The 19,113-nt window shown below is 45.6% G+C and overlaps 1 protein-coding gene across 6 annotated transcripts in view; it reads left to right on the top strand.

Annotated features, from left to right (window-relative positions):
- Nucleotides 1-19,113, top strand: part of SUFU (SUFU negative regulator of hedgehog signaling) — a 113,740-nt gene that overhangs the window by 33,675 nt on the left and 60,952 nt on the right. For all 6 annotated transcript variants that reach the window (XR_003314639.4, XM_026493990.4, XM_026493989.4 and 3 more), the window contains exon 3: nt 3,519-3,655. Coding sequence is in view for 5 of the 6 variants with exons in the window: in XM_026493990.4 (XP_026349775.1) it covers nt 3,519-3,655 (137 nt within the window). In the remaining variant the exon portion in view is untranslated. The remainder of the gene's footprint in view (nt 1-3,518; nt 3,656-19,113) is intronic.

Genomic DNA, 19,113 nt, shown 5'->3' with positions numbered 1-19,113 from the left:
CATGACCTGAGCCAAAGGCAGACGCTTAATGGCTGAGCCACCCAGGCGCCCCTTTATTTCTTTATCTGAGAGAGAGAGAGAAAGAGAGCGTGAGAGAGAGCATGAGCAGGGGGTGGGGCAGAAGGACCAGCAGACTCCCTGCCAAGCAAGGAGCCTGATGTGGGGCTCAACCCCAGGACCTTGAGAGCATGACCTGAGCTGAAGTCAGATGCTTAACCAACTGAGCCACCCAGGCGCCCCAATGTACAAGTTTTTGTGTAAACACTTATTTACAGTTCTTTTGGGTAGGAGTGGAACTGTTGGGTCGTGTGGTAACTCTATGTTTAACTTCTTGAGGAACTGCCAGACTGTTTTACAAAGCAGCTCTGCCATTCGACATGCCACCTGCAGTGTGTGAGAGTTGCAATTTCTCCACATACTGGTCAACATTAGTTACTGTCTTTTATTTTAGCCATCCTAGAGGGGATGGAGTGGTACCTCACTGTGGGTTTGATTTGAATTTCCTTATTAATTAATGGTGTTGAGCACGAGATGCCCACTTTTGGGTCAGCTCTTTTCTGTCCACCCCAGCCATTGTGTTTCCTCCAGAAAGTCTCTCCTGGGTTCCCTTTCATCTCTGCCTGCTGTAAATGGTCACTTTGGCCTCTTGGATGCTGATCGATACCTTCTTAGTCCAGGTGCTTGGGGCAGACTTTTGGGCAGGTTCCAGCTGTCGGCAGCTGTGTGCGGGATTAAAGACACAAGTTCTTTCTGTGCCCCGGTTTGATAATACTCTGGACGCTGCCACATCCCAGCTTGCGAAACTGCTGGAACAAAGCCAGCCTCTCCCCTGGCTACCTCACTGAGCAGGATCAGAAGTTCTTGAGCTGGAAACAGCCTCACCCATCCTTCTGCAACAAGACAAGAACCCCTCACCCCCTCCCTGCCAGATTGGGGAGAATCTGTAATGTATTCCTTTAAAATCTCTGTGGGAAGAAATTCCACGGGCCCCCTTTACCACCAGCTAGTGTTTTAGCAGCCTTCTGTGTTAGAAGAATTCTTTGCTCTGACCCACCTCCCTCCTTCCGCAGCACGTGCCAGTTTTCCCTCTGGCTTTTCTTTCGCAGAGGGTGTGGGAGACAGCTGCCCCCTGGGAGGGGCTTCATCCTCTGGTCAGACAAAACCTCTGTGGCTGGAGAAGCTCTCGCGTGAGGAAGTCCAGACCAAGCCAGGCCTCTCCAGGGGACTTGAAAGACTGAATGACCTTGTCACTTGGCTGTTGCCTGGGAAGTCTGCTTTGAAAAAGAGACCTTCTGACAGGCTCCAGGTTGTGTGTTTATCCTGAGGCTGGGCCATTCCAAATGCATGTTTCAGAGTTTAGAGGTTGCGTCCAGCCAGCTTGGTGGGTGGTAATCAAATGCAGGTGGACACCATCTGGCCGGGCCTGTCCCTCCCAGCAAGCCCAGTAAGGGCTGGGCTGCCCAGCCCAGAGCTGGCCCAGAAAGCACCCCGCGTGGAGGCAGATGGTAGACATGTGCACGTGCGCGCGTGCACACTCATACATGCGTGTGTAAGCGTGCACAGCTGCCTTAGAGCGGCGGTGCTGCTTGGATGCATGTGATTTCTCTCTGCATCTGATGGTTCTCCCCATCACGCAGTCTGAGGAACATGTTCTTTTTGTCTGTTTCTCAAGTTTTTGTGGTTAGAAATCATGTATTTTTTTTGGCCCAACATGAAAGCCCTAGAATAATGGTCTAATACATTTTACAAAGCTGCTTCTAATTGGCGGCTGCTTAAAATCTTCCCTTTGGCCTAGTGACCCATCTCCTTCGATGGAGTCTTAACTGTGAGTCAGTGTTGCATTACCTCGGATTTTCACACTCCTCTCAAGCCTGCGGCCCCGGGGAGGTGGCTTTTCTGGCCTCAGCTTGCTTAGCTATTCCCTTAGCCCCCCTGCATTGAATTGCCCCCACATAGGACAGTTCAGTAAGGGAAGAAAATAGAAAATATGCCCTGCCAAACAACTTCTTCTCATCTCGTCTCTGAAATTCTAGTTGTGTACCCTCAGAATGGATTCTGCCTCCCACGTTGCTAGATACCCAGAGGAAGTGCAAACCATGGACACCTCCTTTAAATGTAATTAGGCACCAGCATGACAGCTTTAAGGACAGATTCCTTTTCAGTCCTTTGGAGAACACAGCTTCTCAGAGGTTATCTCCCCACTACAGCAAGTGCAGGAAGGCTAAGCTCCCCCAGGCACACAGGCAAGGTTAGGACTGGTGTCCGAGGTTCAGAGACTTTGGAATCTCTTTCTGTCCAGTCTCCTGGCCTGGCCTCTCGAGGGTGATGAGAAGCGTGGTGAAGGAAAGATGCCATGTGGAATTCCAGGGTTGGGCATCATCATCCCTTCGAAACTCTCGCCTCTGACTCCCTGTTCCGGTAGCTTGGCCAGCAAGGACGTGTTGGCTGTCATCTTAGTTTATGGTTTGTATTTGTATGCTGAGGAGTTTACATGTGTATAATCATTGTGGCTCATGTTTGTACAAGATATAATTACTGAAAATTATATCATGAACATATTTTAACTTTTAACCCTTCCCATGCTGGCAAACATCCTGAGCTCTCAGGAAGTCCTCCCTGGATGCTTCCCTCCCATAAGGGGGCATGTCACCCTCCCCAACCAGGACTTGCTTTCTCATCCACATCATTTTCTTCTCTGGCAGAAGTCCATTTCAGGGACTTCCCTGAAGACTTGGAGCTCCTGAGTGTTTCCTAGAGGTTAGAGACAGGCATTCCTCCCTCGCCTCGCCATCACCGTGATGAGTGTGGCCATAGAGGCAGTACCTGTCATCATTCTTGGCCATCTGGGGTGAGAAGGGGGCACAAATCGTGCTTCCCCAGCATTCCAGTGATTGAAGAGTGCACACGGGGCACCGAGTTTCAGGAAGAGCATGTGCTGATTAATGAGCACGTGTGGGAGTGCTGGATTTCAGGAAGAATACAGGCCCTCCCAATATCTGGAATCTGCCTTGGGACCTGTTCACAAGTGCTGAGTTTGGAGACCAGCCAGCCCAGCCCAAGGATTGTACCCTTGTGGGGCAGGGTGAAGGTGGGAGTGGAGAAAGGATCTTGTCCTCACAGAGCATACAACACATACAACAGGACTTGTGTCCTTAGCAAACTAAGTAGGTGCTTATTAACAGCTTGAAGGAATAAGGAGTGTGAATAAGGAATATTTTCAGTAATGGAGCCTTAATCACCTAGAGGAATGTTCCAGAGCCACAAAATGTGGAACTCATAATTTAGAGTGCTACCAGGGGAGTTTGATTGGCTGGGCCAAGGTCATACCCATGTACCTTGGCTGGCAGGAGCGCAAGACTAGTATTGTGGCTCCTTATAAGCTATTGAGAGAGATTCCTCTGATTATGGGGTTTGGATGCTGAGGCCACCAAAAATAGGGGAGAACTTTAATTGGGCTTTAAAAACAGTGTTTTCCTAAGGTAGTTCAACTAAAAACATTTGCTTTTTATTCCTTCCAGATTTACAGGAACAGACGGGCCTAGTGGTTTTGGCTTTGAATTGACATTTCGTCTGAAGAGAGAAACAGGGGAGTCTGCCCCCCCAACATGGCCAGCAGAGCTAATGCAGGGCTTGGCCAGATACGTGTTCCAGTCAGGTAAGAACGCCAAGAGCTGGCTGGTGTGGGGGTCCTTTTGCAATGAGCCTGGTTGGCTTTGGGAACTCATAGGCATATTTTGATATCTGTGGAGTGACCTTTCCTGGGAGTACTGTACCCCATTTGTACCATGAAGGTGGCTTGTTCTGCCTGGTGTTTCCTGGGTGGGAAGCTACCTGGGCCGGGGAAGAGAAGGCTATGCCACTATGACCTCCAGCAGCCACTGTTCTGACACCCTGAGCCCTTGTTGCAGACTGCCAGCCATACTTCAGATCCCAGTGAGCCAAATGCCAACTCAGCATGGAGCTGATCTACTCTCTCTGTCTGTCCCATTTCCCATAATTAGTATGGTCCTTGCTCCCTGCTGCCAGTGGCCTAGCCATCTCTATTTCTGAGGTCCCAAGAGCATGTGTTAATCTTGGTTAAGCCTTGGGTTAACAGTACAGGGTGTGGCAGAGAGAGAGAAAGAATTGCGAGTCCAGTTTGATCCCTCACAGTGTGAGGGGGAAACTGGAATCAGGCAGGACACTGACAGTCAGAAAAATTTGATTCACATGATTCAAGTGGTCTCAAGTGGTCAAGGGGATGGTCTGTGCTCCTGGCGCCCCTCTGGAGACTGCTAAAATGTACGTGAAGTGGGGACTTTATATTGGGACCTTGGTGTCCTGCTCTTAGCTCATCCTGCCTGTAGTCCTTCAGTAGGATAAAATGTTAGAGCAAAATTTAATACCTTTTGTGGAAGGTTTCATATCATCTGGATGTTTCTGTGTGGCCAACTAATTACTCAGAAACATTCCCCACATAGCCTCAGATTTTGTTTTTTTGGTTTGGTAAGTAGCCTTCGGACGAAGGCCAAGACAGTTTCATCCAACTCTTTTGCTCTTTGATTGCCATAGATGAGCGGCATCTGGGCCAGAGTCCCTCAAAGTCTGGTCCTCGGACCCCCCGCGTCAGAAGCACCTGGAGAGCTTGTTATAAGCACACATTCCTGGGCCCCACAGACCTCTGACTCAGAATCTTTTAGGGGTGTTGTTCCCAGATGCTTCTGGTAGAGACTAAATTTGGAGAACTATAGATCTGACAGTGACAGTGACTTTTTTTCCATCTTTGAGTAGGTTATAAATTGGGGGTGCAATAGATCCTCTAGGTTGAACTCATCTGTCCTCATTCTGGACCCCTGAGGTCGGTTGTTGGCAAGGTGGCTATCACATAATGGGACTGATCCTTAACTACTATCTACCATTTTGTGTCCTATGGAATAGTCCCCTTTGGGAGACTACAGTGGGTCCTTTCTAAGCAAGGGTTCCCAAACCTGGCTGCTCATGAGATCCTCTGGGGAGTTTGTCCCAAACCCCCTGCATGGCTGTGATTCAGTTGGTCAGAGGTGGGATAGAGGCATCTGTTTCTTAATCAGCTTCTCTGGGATTCTAAGGCAGTTGGTCTGGGGATGATGTTTGGGTTCTAAAGGATTGTTGACCAGGAGGAGTACTGTTCACAGGGGCAGGGGAAGAAGGCTGCCTGAAGGCCTAAAGCAGTGGCCCATGGGATTTGGTACTGACTTAATGTGGTTTGCAGAATTTTTAAAAATTGTGCCAGGAGTCTCTTGCCTGAACCCTTTGTGTCTTCCCTCTTTCCCTTCTTGGGATGCCTGAAGCTGACTCTGATAAAGAACTGTCTTTGGAAAAATAGCCCTTTCTTGATGGGGAATTTGATCTGCTGTAGGAAAGGGGGCTCTAAAGACTAGGCAACCTCTTGCTTGTATAGACAGGTAACTCCTTGCCCACTGAGTAAGCCAGTGCATTTATATGTTGGTTTCCACTTAATGTACTTGCTCAGGTGGATAGAGATCAGAGAAATGTAAAAACAGGTGTTATGAATCACTGTCAGGAGTCGTCAAGCAGATGAACTTCTGAAATAGTTCTGAGATTAAAGTTCTGAAGTATAGTGCAAGTACGTGGAAAAATAAGATTTAACTTGCACTGGTTCATTTCGCCCACATAGTAAACATCACTTGTGACCGTTTTGCACCACTAATGTGATCAGTTCAGGCAGATTATCAAGAGATGCTAAAACCATTGGATAAAAGGATTGTCGGGGAACAAGATATCCACAGGGACTCAAACCCTCCACAGATTACTTATTTGTTACTGAGAAAAATACCTTTACAATGACAAGATTTGGATGGACATCACCTTAACCAAATGATCAAACACAGCAACACCAGTAATGGGACAACTTATTACTCTGTATCTCCTTCTGTGTGGCAGTATGCAGTATAAAACATCAACTGGGTAGCACTTTGCCAGAAATGTCTCACCTGTGTTGAATCATAAGCAAAGAATCAGACAAATCTAGATGGTAGGACATTTTATAAGAAAACCTTCGCCGGGGCGGGGGGGCGCCTGGGTGGCTTAGTCGTTAAGCATCTGCCTTTGGCTTAGGTCATGATCCCAGGGTCCTGGGATTGAGCCCCGCATCGGGCTCCCTGCTCCGCTGGGCGCCTGCTTCTTCCTCTCCCACTCCCCCTGCTTGTGTTCCCTCTCTCGCTGGCTGTCTCTCTCTCTCTCTCTGTCAAATAAATAAATAAAATCTTTAAAAAAGAAAAGAAAAGAAAACCTTCTGGACTCTTCAAAAATGTCAGTGGTGTGAAAAATCTGCAAGGGCATGGGGCGGGGACCGTATTAGATTACAGAACACAAGACAGTTTAAATGCACTTGTGATCCTTGATTGGATCCTGAATTGGGGGAAAAAAAAAAAGGTCATTTTTAGGGCAATTAGAAAAATATAGACTGTATGTTAGATAAGAGGACTGTATAACTGAAATTCCTTGGGTGTGATATGATATAATGGTTATATAGGATAATGTGCTTATTCTTAGGAGATAACTGAAGTGTTTATGAATAAAATGACATGATTTCTGCAACTTAATTTCAAATGATTAGGCAAAAAAATAAAGTGCGTGTGGAGAGAGAAGAGAAAGTAAATGTGGCAAAATGTTAACAATTCTGGTGAGTCCAGGTGAAGGGCATATGGGTATTTGCTGTACTGACCTAAATTTTCTATGTGATTGAAATTTTTTAAATAAAAAGTCATGGCTATTTCTTGGGTGTAGCCTGGCCGGTGTGTGCTCCACGGTTCCTTCTGCACCAGTGGTCCCATTTATGGTGTTTTTAATGTGACTTCAGATCATGTCAGGCATTGCACAGCCTTGGCAGGATGACTACCCTCCTGAAAGGATAGTACTTGATTTCTGGTTTTCCAGAGTTTCTGTAATATGATCATACTACTTAAATAATAGCTAGAACAAATCTATCTGAAGTGCTTTTTGAAACATGGCAGGGAATTATAATAAGTTATTTAAATAATGGGAAAATGATTTTTATTTTTTTTAAGATGTTATTTATTTATTTGACAGAGAGAGACAGGGAGAGAGGGAACACAAGCAGGGGGAGTGGGAGAGGGAGAAGCAGGCTTCCCTCTGAGCAGGGAGTCCTACACGGGGCTCGATCCCAGGACCCTGGGGTTATGACCTGAGCCGAAGGCAGATGCTCAATGACTGAAACACCCAGGTGCCCCGGGAAAATGGTTTTTAAAAGTATATGGTAACTGCTACAAGGGAGGGGACCATGGCTATGGGCCTAAATGGTGAAGACAAGGGCTCACATTTGGTAGTGTGTTCCATGTACCAGCCACAATCCCAAGTGCTCATTTAATATGCAGTAGAGTCCTAACTCATAGGACTCCGTGTTATACAGCCTTTACAGTTGCAGACAGCAAGACAGTATGGAAAGGGGAAGTGTAACATACGTGTCCAAGATCACATATCTAGGATGTGCAAAGCAAGATTTGAACCAGGCAAGTTAGTTCTTTATGCCATTCTCCTAACCACGATGCTATGTTGTCTATAGCTAAGCGGATGTCTGGGCTGCTGGCTGTCTCAGGCTGGACAGTGGGATTGGAGAATCCTGCATATGGATGACTCCACTGGTTCACATGGCCTGTGAGCTCCATCATGTCTCGCTCGGCCACTCTGGAACATTTGGAAGATAAAGGGGCAGAAGCCATTCATAATATTACCAAAATTCTCTTAAATCTATCCTTCTGTCCTTTAACTTTTTTTTTTAAGATTTTATTTATTTATTTATTTATTTATTTATTTATTTATTTGAGAGAGAGAGAGAGAGCGCACGCGCGTGAGAGAGCACAGGTGAGCGAGAGTGCTGAGAGCAGGGGGAGGGAGAAGCAGGCTCCCCGCTGAGCAGGAAGCCCAATGCAGCGCTGGATCCCAGGACTCTCCTGGATCATGACCTGAGCTGAAGGCAGATGCTTAACCCACTGAGCCACCCAGGCACCCCCGGTCCTTTAACTTTTTATTCATGAAAAAATATATATAAAAAGTAGAGCTTGGTGACTTTTCACAAACTGAACACAGCCATATAACTAGCACCCAAATCAAGAAACAGGCTAGTTCTCCAGAAACCTCTCTTGTGCTCACTTGTTTTTTTTTGTTTTTTTTTTTTAAGATTTTATTTATTTATTCGACAGAGACAGAGACAGCCAGCGAGAGAGGGAACACGAGCAGGGGGAGTGGGAGAGGAAGAAGCAGGCTCATAGCGGAGGAGCCTGATGTGGGGCTCGATCCCAGAACGCCGGGATCACGCCCTGAGCCGAAGGCAGACGCTTAACCGCTGTGCCACCCAGGCGCCCCTCTTGTGCTCACTTGTAATCACCATCCTTGTTCTTTCTTTTTCTTTCATTCTTATTTTTTTTCCCACTTCACTGCATTGTACAGGTCCTGAGCACCATATGCCTGAACTTGTTGGTACTAAGCTATGTAGCCGCCACTTCCACTCCTCTCCCCTGTACTGTTTGCCGTCCTGTGCCCAACTGTCAGGTCAAGGGGGCAGCCTAGTATGACGGTGAAGAGCATGGCCCCTGGACCTAGACTGCCTTCATTCTTAGCTCTGCCTCCTGACTTTGGCAGTGTAACCTATTTGCTCATCTAGACAGCAAAGATAATTATAGTAACTACACATGAAGTTACTACACATGTATAGTAACTACACATGAAGTTAGTTCTCAGTTACACTGAGAAGATGAAATGAGCTAACACTTCTAAAGCACTAGAACAGTGCCTGATATATAGTAAGAACTATGTAAGTATTATCTGCTATTATTATTATTATTATTATTATTATTATTATTACTTAGTCTTTAAAAACTTTATATGGATGGAGAAGGTGGGTACCTTGACCCTTTTTTGCAATGACAATAAAGATGCCATTTAACAGCAAAGCCCTGTTAGGAAGGAAGTGCCTTGCTTGTCCCTGAATCAGGTGCTTGCCTCAGCTGATATGATGATATTTGGTGCCATTATCTTTCTCCACACAGAAAATCAGTAATAGTGATACAAGTAAAATCACCTTGTTGTGTTTGTCACATTATACAACCAAAAAACAAATTCAGTTCAACTGTGGCTCCTTGATTTATGTAGTTGACAGTCTCTGTAAAATCTTGTACGAATCAACTCATATTCGAAATGCAGTAGAGCCCATGCGGTGTAGTGGTGCCTTGTAATAATTCCTTTATCAGGTGAAGAATCTTTTTAAAGTGTGAATAATTGCCCCTCTTGTAACAGTTTTGTAAGACTAAGTTTAGGCCTTTCGGGATTTCTCAGAGCCACACTCTTCTGCTGCAGAGAACCTCCCCTGTGGTGTGTAGGCGTTGCTCTGGCCCGAGTGGCCGTCCTCTGCCAGGGTTACACATATGCTGTTCTGCCGAACACGTTTTACATTTAATGTGCACACAGATACACCTACGTGTGTAACTAGCAGGATAATTCTGTCTGATGGTCTTGCCGCACCTGTGCTGCTACCTTAAACTCGGTGACTTCATGGGGGGCACCCCACCCATCTGCCTGTGTGAACGTGCCGAGCAGCGCCGTAAGTAAGTGCAATGCTGAAACCTGCTTTTCCAGGTCTACGTAGCATCCACCGCCTTGGGAAAAGCATCAGGACTGTGGCAGGCAAGGGAAAGAGGGACAGCGCTCTGGGGAGTATGGTGGTGGGCGGCAGTGCACGCGCCCAGTTGTGGGCCGTGTGAGGCTGCCTCTAAGCCTGCTCTGAAGAGTGACTCAGAAGGGTCCTGTAACTTAGCCGAAGGACAGTTGGTTCATTTGCTCTGAGGTGGGAAGTTGAGCTGTAGAGAAAAGGAAGTAGAAATGAGAGAGGCCTGGGAAAGGAGACTATCCAGAGGAGGTGAAGGATTCAAGATGTGGGGGTGGGGCAGGTTCGTGTTTATTTTAGTCAGGTCACTTCTAGTTGTAAGAAAATGACAGAGACCCAAATCAAACCACCTTAATGGCTTTATGGCTCAGGTAAATGGGTTGTCCAGGGTTTCAGGCGTGGCTTGATCTGTATGTTCAAACAGCATCCTCGGGGCCCTGATTCATGTGTTGGTCTTGTACTACAGACTGACTCTTCCTACACACCAGGAAAGATGAACACCACCAGTCAGTTCCTGGTTCTCTCACTTTGTAGTCCCAGCAAGCAGGAGGCTTTTTCCTTCCAACATTCCTACATCAGTCTTGGGAAAGGACTCGGATTAGTTCTGCCTGGGTCATGTGACCACCCTGGTTGGTGGTGGTGGTTAAGATGGAGCACCAGAATCGAGTTTTAAGTTTCTCCCCTCTCCTCACTTCCAACCACATGGAGTGGGAAAGAAGTCCTCTAAAGCAAAGGGTAACTCCTGGCAGAAAAAGATTAGGTATGGTTCTGCGTAGGCAAAATCAGTTGCTCTCACGAGGCCACGGGGGCATCGGTCACCTAGTAATCCTGGTGCGCAGTTATGCTCAGAAGTCAGATCGTTAGAGTACATAGATGGAGCGGGCACCTTTTGTTCTGCCTTGTTGTATCTGTTGGGTGGTTTGACTACAAATAATAGAACATCCTGACTAAAAGGGCCTAACAATAATGGCACTTGTCTTACATAGCAAGTCATCCAGACGTGGGGCAGTTCCAGGGTTGGTTGTCATCTGTTCAGTGGGGTTGTTTAGGACCTGAGTTCTTTCTAACTTTCTGCCCTGCCTTCCTCAGCACTTTGGCTTACCTTTTAAAACTGGTTCCCTCATAGTCCAAAGATGGCTGCCATAATCCCTAGCATCATGGATTCACACTGGACAGAGTCTACAGGCAATAAAAGAGATACTTCTGTCCTCTGTCTCTTTTAAAGACCAATCAACACCTTCACAGAACTGCCCTCATTGATCTCCCCTCATCTCATTGGCCAGAGTTATGTCAGGAAGGTGAGACAGTCGTGTTGGTTTACTAATCAGCTGGGACGGGCCCTGGTTCCCTGAGGGGCACAGCCAAGGAAAGGCAGAGGAGGGAAATTGGGGTTGTGTTAGTAAGGTGAGGAATGGCCCCAGATGGGCAAAATGGTATCTGCGCTTCCAGCCAAGAAGCCCTAGCCCTGCCTGGGATCAGAGGATCCTTGCATATGGATCCTGACACAAGTGTCAAGGGGAAAGAGAAGGATCTAGTCATGAGGACAGGGGAGCTGTCGTTTCACCTGCTACAGGGGATATAGAATGAAATCCAGCCTCTGGCATAAATCATTTGGTAAGTTCTGCAGTACATCCATCAGTAACTATCAGCAGACACTTCAGCTCCTTTCCTTCCCACTTTGCAGCCAGTTTCTCTTACTTCCCATTCCCTTTTAATTTTATGATCAGCTTATTCCTTCTTCTCAGATTGCCAGTGACTGCTCCCCTGCCCCCCACTCTCTGGGTTTCATTAAAAAGAAACCATTCCCCAACTCAGCAGGGCTTGATTTCCGAGCCGTGCTTTAGAATTCTGCCGGAGAGGCTGTCTGCTCCCCGTTCTGCCATTGGTGGGCCTTAACCACAAATTCCAAGGCAATTTCACTTGAGTTTTAGGAGAAACCTGGCCCCCCAACCTTGTAACCGACACTGTGGAAATTCAAGTGCCTTGGCTGGCTGCTGTTTAATGGCAACCTCATGACACGTGCTGAGTCTGCTCAATTTGTGACTCGGGCCCACGCAGGAAGACAGGGCAGCCCCGTGGAGCGTCCTGAGCCGTCCGAGCCTGCAGCTGATTGGACACTGTGGTATTGACAGACTGAGGCCAACAGAGGGTTTTTGTTTTTTTTTTTTTTTACATGTTCTTTCCTTTTCCCATTTATAAAAGAAATACTTGCTCATTATAAAAACTGAAACGCAGAAATTTATGACCCAGAAAGTGAAAATCCTTCATAAGGCATCCCCCCACTGAGAAAACGTTGGTGTTCCTATTTCCAGATTTTCTTTTCAATGCATAGATCTGTAGAGAATAATAATCATTACTTTATAAAAATGGACCATGCTTTTCATACTGTTGTTCAACTTGCTTTTTAAACTTAATATCTTTGGACATCTTCCCATGTTAGTATGTTCTAACTGTGTTTTTTTATTATCTAGATACCCTGTACTTTATTTAACTAGTCTCCCGTTTTTGGGCGTTTGGATGATTTCCAGTTTTTCCCTACCACATACCTGCAGTGAGCATCCTTGTGTATGTGTGTCTTTGTACTCTTGCCTAAGAATTTCTGTGGGCTGAATCTCCTAGAAGTACGATTACTGCATTAGGTGAAATGAACATTTTGCATGTCAATAGTCATTGAGACAAATGATTATATTATTAGAGTAATACTGTTGTGCGATCAGCCAGAAGATATTATCATTGTTTTCAACAAATAACAGAATGATTGCTATACAAAATTGTTTTTATAATGACAAAGTACTCTCCTGAGTCCTTGAGAATTGGTCCCCTTTCTTAGGTTTTTGGCCTGAGAGGGATCTTTAATACATGTTAAATGGCATATGTTTGGGGTTAGGAAGAAACCAGGCCCTTATACAGTGTCTCATGAAGTTTATAGTTAGCGCAGGAACCCATCCATCATGCTTCCTGGCTCTGAAATTGGAAGTGGTGAGGGACACAGCCTGCCGACTGAAGTCGGAGAGACTTCCAGATATCGACAGCAGGTCAAGTTTTATATAGGGAATGTCTTGTTTCTTTCTTTTTCTTTTTTTAAGAGAGGAGGAAGGGCAGAGGGAGAGAGAGAATTTTAAGCAGGCTCCATGCCCAGCCGCAGAGCCTGATGCGGGGCTCGATCTCACAACCCTGAGATTAGGACCTGAGCCGAAATCAAGAGTCAGACACTCAACTGACTGAGCCACCCAGGTGCCCCTATATAAGGAATGTCAATGAATTGTGTGGCATTTTCTTGAGTTTTGCCTCCTCCTACCTTTTCTAAAGTTTAAATTATACTTGCAGTTCAGTCTTGTCCTATTGAGCCCCCCCTTTTTTTTTTCACTTGTTTTTTATAATTAAAAGTAAATGAATAGAATAGTAGCTGTTAAGCTCCAGGCCATCCTAGGCACTTGCATTCTCTTATTTAACCTCCACCGTAGGTAGCCTGGTGAGAAGATACTAGTATTGCCACTTTTCAGATGGGTAAATGGACTCAGAGAGGTGGTGGGCCTTGCAGAATTGCTTGCAACTGGTGAGTAGCAGGAGCAAGCCTGCGGGGACACCCTAGCCAGCACTGGTTTGCGTGCTCTAGCCTCTTGAGCCTCCAAGGATCCATTTTAAATGAGGAGGAGACTAGGAGGAAAGGAGCTATTTTTCATTAGTTGTATTTTTTTACTGAAGGGCCTGCTACATGCCAAGGACTGTGCTAGATGCTGAGGAAGCCATGTGGAACAAACAGATAGGGTCCCTGCCTTTCGGCACTGAAGAGAGACCCTGAAAACACAGGCACAGAAATATTTGATTCCATAAGGTTGCTGAAAGGGAAAGATCAAGGTGCTCGAAGAATAAGGTGGTGAACTCATTTTAGATTGTAGAGTCAAGCAAGGACAGGACCGAAGGCAAAAAAGTGAGGAGAAGCATTCTTTGCAGAGAGAATATGGAACGTAGGCCCCGAGGAGGGGAAGAGCTGGAGGAATTTGAGGAGCTGGAAGGAGGCTCCTGTGCCTGGAGGAGGCAGGAGGCTGAGCAGGCATGGGGGAGTGCTGGGCCTTGCACTTGTATGTGCTCGAAGTCGTGATGATGAGTGACTTTGATTCAAAGGGCAGTGGGAAGCGTTTGAAGGAGGAAGGTGAAATGACCATTCTGGGGAGTGAAACACACCTCCCACCCCCCCCTTTTTTTTAAATTAAGACCTATTTGGATTCGAGATGTTAGAGACTTCCTGCCTGATTTTGAAAGTGGCTCTTTCCCAGGAAGGTGCTAGGGCCCCTGCAGCACTTGGAGTCCCAGATCCTTCTCAGTCCTGCCATGCTAACCCTTGGGACCTTAACTTAGTATAATCCTGCCCCCAGCCTGCCTCTTCTAAGGCTCTCCAGCCTAGGGAGGGGCCCCTCATCTCTGTTGGGGGTGTTAGCAGCCTCTGCATACCTATGCCCCACACTATACCACAGGGCTCTCTTTCCAGATCCAGGAGGCGGGTCAGGCTTTGCTTCCTGGCCCCTGCTCTGCTGGTGAGTGAAGGAAGGCAGGAAGATTGAGTGAGGAGCTTAGAGCATGTCCCCAGGTGTGAGATATTGCTACGCTGCAGTTCAGCTTCTCAGCAGCAGCTTACCTGGCTTTCCTTCTAGAGGTCCCCAGTGGATGGGATCTTAATATCTTTGCCTCGAGTGAAGTTTTCTGAAAGGAGACGCTCCATCATTGCCAATGAGAGCTGTCGAGGTCTCTCGTTTCCTGGTTTGGCTAAGCTGCCCATTGCCCCAGTCAGCTAACTGAAGCCAAATGGAACTGCCTGGTTATATTAATATCATTTTTCTTCCTCATACTCGTTCTAATTTTCTTGACGTTTTCTTTCCCTCAGCCTGATTTATCCTCTTTTCTGGTTGCTATGGGTCTGTAAAATATTTTCCCTTTCATCTGTTAGTAATACTGACCAACTAAAAGGCAAAACAATCCTTGATTTTTCTGTAATTTCCCAAGATTTTAGATTAATAGTTGAAGGATACTCCACTGGAAAAAAAACAGGCCAGCCCCTGAGAAATGAGCTTATGCCCTAAAATGTAAGTGATTTGCATTGTAAACTATAGTCTATCCAATATTCAATTTCGGTGTTTTTAGGGAAGACTCATACACTAAAAGCAGAGGTTGGCAAAGTACAGCCTGCAGGCCAAATCCTGATGGCCACCTGTTTTTGTAAATAAAATTTTATTGGAACACAGCCATGCCCATTACATTTTATCAATGGCATATTTTGTGCTACAACAGCAGAATTGAGTAGTTCGTAACAGATACTATGTGGCCCTCAAAGCGTAAAATATTTGGTACCTGGCCTTTTACTGAAAAAGTCTGCTGACCTCTGACTTAGTGTTTTCCATTTCTGAGTAACTACCTAAGTGGAGGGGGGGCCATCTTTAAATCTCAGTGATATATCCAGATGCCCTGTGAAATGAATTACCTTAGCTGAGGCCCGTGCCCGGCCCGTGATTGAAGGATCACAGTACCTAGAGGTTTGTTGGGGAGGGGAGAATGCATCTCCTGCTGAGCTGCTGCATGATTTGAGGCAAATTCCTTCAGCTTACATGGGTCTGTATCTTACTTGGAGAACCACATGAAGTGCTTTGAGGTTCTTAGTAGAAAAGGGTTATTGGAGGGATGCCTGGCTGGTTCAGTCGGTAAAGCATGTGACTACTGATCTCGGATTCATGTTGGGTGTAGAGATCACTTAAAAACAAGTCTCTAAAAACACAAAAAGAAAGAGAAAGGGTTATTCAATACAGGCATTAAGGTAGGATAGTTCACCCTCAGACTAGCTCTCACATCTCTGGCCCCCTGTGGAATGTGAATTGGTTGGCTCTGAGCAGAATGTGGCTCCTTTGTCTCTAGCACCTGCATTCAGGGGTGCTCCCTGCAGGGGGCAGTGCCAGCCTCTGGCAAGTTGAGCCCAACAGCTGGAGAGTTAGGAGTAGACTCAGCACTTCTGCCGGAGGTAAAGCCCTTTGGTACCCTAATGGCTCATGGTGGAATGTTCAATGAAAGAGGCTGGAGAATAGCATGGAAGGGGGCAGGAGCTCAGGAGGCAAGTTGAACATCTAAGACTTGGTTATTTCATCTATGAAATGATGTAATAGTGATATCTACTTCCTAGTATATTTAATGCCCCAGTACAGTATCTGACATAATACATGAAAGCAATTAATACTATTTATGTTGTCGTTTAAGAAGCATATTGCAAGAAAAAAGGAAACAGCTCAAAAGAAAAAAAAAGAGGCATATTAAACAACACTGTATAGAGTTGGGTCCTAATCCTGTTGTTAATATATGCACGTCCATGCAGAAGACTGGAAGAGGTACGTGAAGATGTATCACAGAGGCCATTTTAGGATGATGCGGTTATGAGTCATTGACATTTTCCTTTCAGAACCTTCTGCCATTTTAGAATTTTCTGCACAGAGCATGGGTGTTATTATCAGAAAAGAAAAACCAGAAGGATAACCACGAGTGAATTTTTCAAAAAACTGCCCAGAGGACAGGACAGTGAGCCCCGAATAGCAGCCCCAGGCCAATACCACAGGACAAGTCACCACCTCAGGGTGTGTTCTCTGGTGTGGTTACTGGAACAGCTTTGGATACCATGCAGTCATCTGCCAATGCAAGGGGTTCTGCTTTCTTGCTCAGTTTCTTCATAGTGCTCTCGGTGGGAAGTAAATGTCTCCCTTAAGCCAGACACAGCTCTGCTCTGACTCCCCTGGCACTGGGTCTCCACAGCCAGGCCTGTCTTCTTGCCTTGCAGGGCAGACAGGCTTGTTGTTTGATTTCTCTCCAGGACTCGGGGGCCAGGAGACTGGCCTGCCCCTCCCTGCAGAGTTCTGATGGGGTTCCAGAGCCCCTTCTCCAGGAATATGACAATCGAAATTAGAACCAGGGGAGGAAAAGAGAAAGGAGCTTGAGTGCTTTTCAAGAGGGATTGTAGCAAGGCCAAGCAATGCGTGGTTGTTTGCTGGCATGCAGCAGGGGGCCTCCGAAATGGCAGTGGGTAGCCTTCCTCTGCCTTGTCCTGCTTGGGTCCATGGAAACTGCATCTAGGGGCACTGGCTCAGGGGAGGCATCTCTGGGACAGGTTGCAGCCCAATGTTTAGGCCTTCCTGAGCCCCAGCCCTAGCTCTAACTGCCCCTCTCTGGGTTCAAAGATTTAGGGAGAACAGGACATTTTTCAGTTTCCTGGGCTGACTGGGCATGTCAGTGTCCCCACCCATATTGGCTAGCATGGTGACCTGAACACAGGAAGCCTTTGTCCTGTGCCTCTCTTCACTGGACCACTCAGATCACACATGCATTGTGTTCTGTCCTGGCTGATGCACTTTTATTCCCCCAAACAAAAATAACTATTGTTTTTCCAGTTTAAAAAATGATGTTTAAAAAAAAATCCAAGCAGGGTGCCTGGGTGGCTCAGTCGTTAAGCATCTGCCTTCGGCTCAGGGCGTGATCCTGGCGTTCTGGGATCGAGCCCCACATCAGGCTCCTCCACTGGAAGCCTGCTTCTTCCTCTCCCACTCCCCTTGCTTGGGTTCCCTCTCTCGATGGCTGTCTCTATCTCTGTCAAATAAATAAATAAAATTAAAAAAAAAAATCCAAACAATGTTGAAAACGTGAAAAAAGCCAGTCACAGAACAGTGGATAGAGTTTATTTTTAAAAAGTAAGAAAAAAGGATGAGTTTGATTATATATGCTTTTTGAAAGAAAATCTTGAAGAATGCATGCCAGACATTAATAGTGGTTATATCTGAGAAGTGGGACTGATGGGAAAAGAGTTACATTTTTTACTTTATACACTTGTCTGTTGTTTGAATTTTGTATAATAAGCCTGTATTACTTTATAATTTAAACAGGCATATAATTGAAAAATAAACATTATCTAAATCCCATCCCCTAAGATAGCTACTCTTAACCTTTGGTTACCATCCTTCTAAACATGTTTCTACACAAAAACGTAGGCAGTTTTACTAACTTAATACTGTACGTATTAGCATGCTTACTTCACCCTATGTCACATCATAGAAATCTTTCTAGCTAAGTGAATAGAGATCAGTGGCAGCGTTTATAATGGTTGTACAGTGTTCCATCGTATGGTAGTGAAAGGAAAATGCACTGTTTTTCTCCACTGCTGTACTCACTTATCACATAAGTGATAAGTGGTTTGTCCACAACCCTCTCATCTCCAGTTCTGTGGGAACACCAACTGGGTGTTCTACAATCCAGTTTGCTTTTCTGGCACTATTTCCTTGGAGTTAGCGTCTGATCCCACGAGTAAGGGCTCATTCTCACAAGACTGCTCCTACTGCAGGTGCCAGTCATAAGCCCCAGGGTGTCACCTGTACTTCTAACGAAATGGCTATAAAGCATCGTTCCCATGACTCCCTCCTTGGATTCAATAATTTTCTAGAACAGCTCACAGAACTCAGAAAACAGTTCATTACTAGAGTACTGGTTTCTTATAAAAGGATGCAACTCAACTGCAGCATTATTTACAATAGCCAAGACAAGGAAGCAACCTAAGTGTCCATCAATGGATGAATGAATAAAGAAAATGCCATATATATGTACAGTGAAATAATAGACAGCCGTAAAAATGAAGGAAATCTTGCCTTTTATGACAACATGGTTGGACCTTGAGGGCATTATGCGAAGTGAAATAAGTCAGGCAGAGAAAAACAAATACCATATCTCACTTATATGTGTAACCAAACAAGCTCCCCCACCCCCCAAAAAGAAAAAAAACCCAATAGATATAGAGAACAGATTAATCGAGGGAAGGAGGTCAAAAAGCACAAATTTCCAGTTATAAAATAAGGCATGGGGTGTAATAGATGGCTCAGCGACTATAGGTAATAATTCTGTATTATATAGTTGAAAGTTGCTAGAGTAAATCTTAAGATTTCTCATCACAAGAAAAGAAATTTGTGACTACGTGTGGTGAGGAATGTTAACCAGACTTACTGTGATGATCATTTTGCAGTATATACAAATATGAATTATTGTGTTGTATACCTGAAACTAATATAATGTCTTATGCCAATTATATCTCAGTAAGAAAGAAAAGAAAAGGTACTGCTCAGGAACAACCAGATGGAAGACATGTATTGTATAGGGCAAAGTATGTGGAAAGGAACACAGGGCTTCCATGCCTTGTCCAAGCATGCCACCCTCCCAGCACCTTCACATGTTTACCAGGCTGGAAGGACTCTGAATCCCATAATTTAGGGATCTTTTTGGAGACTTCATCATGTAGGCATGATTGATGATTAACTCAATCTCCAGCCCCTCTCCCCTTCCTGGAGAAGGGGGTTGAGACTGAACATTCCAAGCTTCTAATCATAAGAGTTGCCTCCTTACAACAGGACACTCCTGTCATCCAGGAAATTCCAAGGGATTTA

The sequence above is a fragment of the Ursus arctos genome, unplaced genomic scaffold, assembly GCF_023065955.2.
Source record: "Ursus arctos isolate Adak ecotype North America unplaced genomic scaffold, UrsArc2.0 scaffold_7, whole genome shotgun sequence".
Classification (NCBI taxonomy): domain Eukaryota; kingdom Metazoa; phylum Chordata; class Mammalia; order Carnivora; family Ursidae; genus Ursus; species Ursus arctos.
The sequence above is the reverse complement of the archived record's forward strand: the minus strand, read 5'-3'. Positions and strand labels throughout refer to the sequence as shown.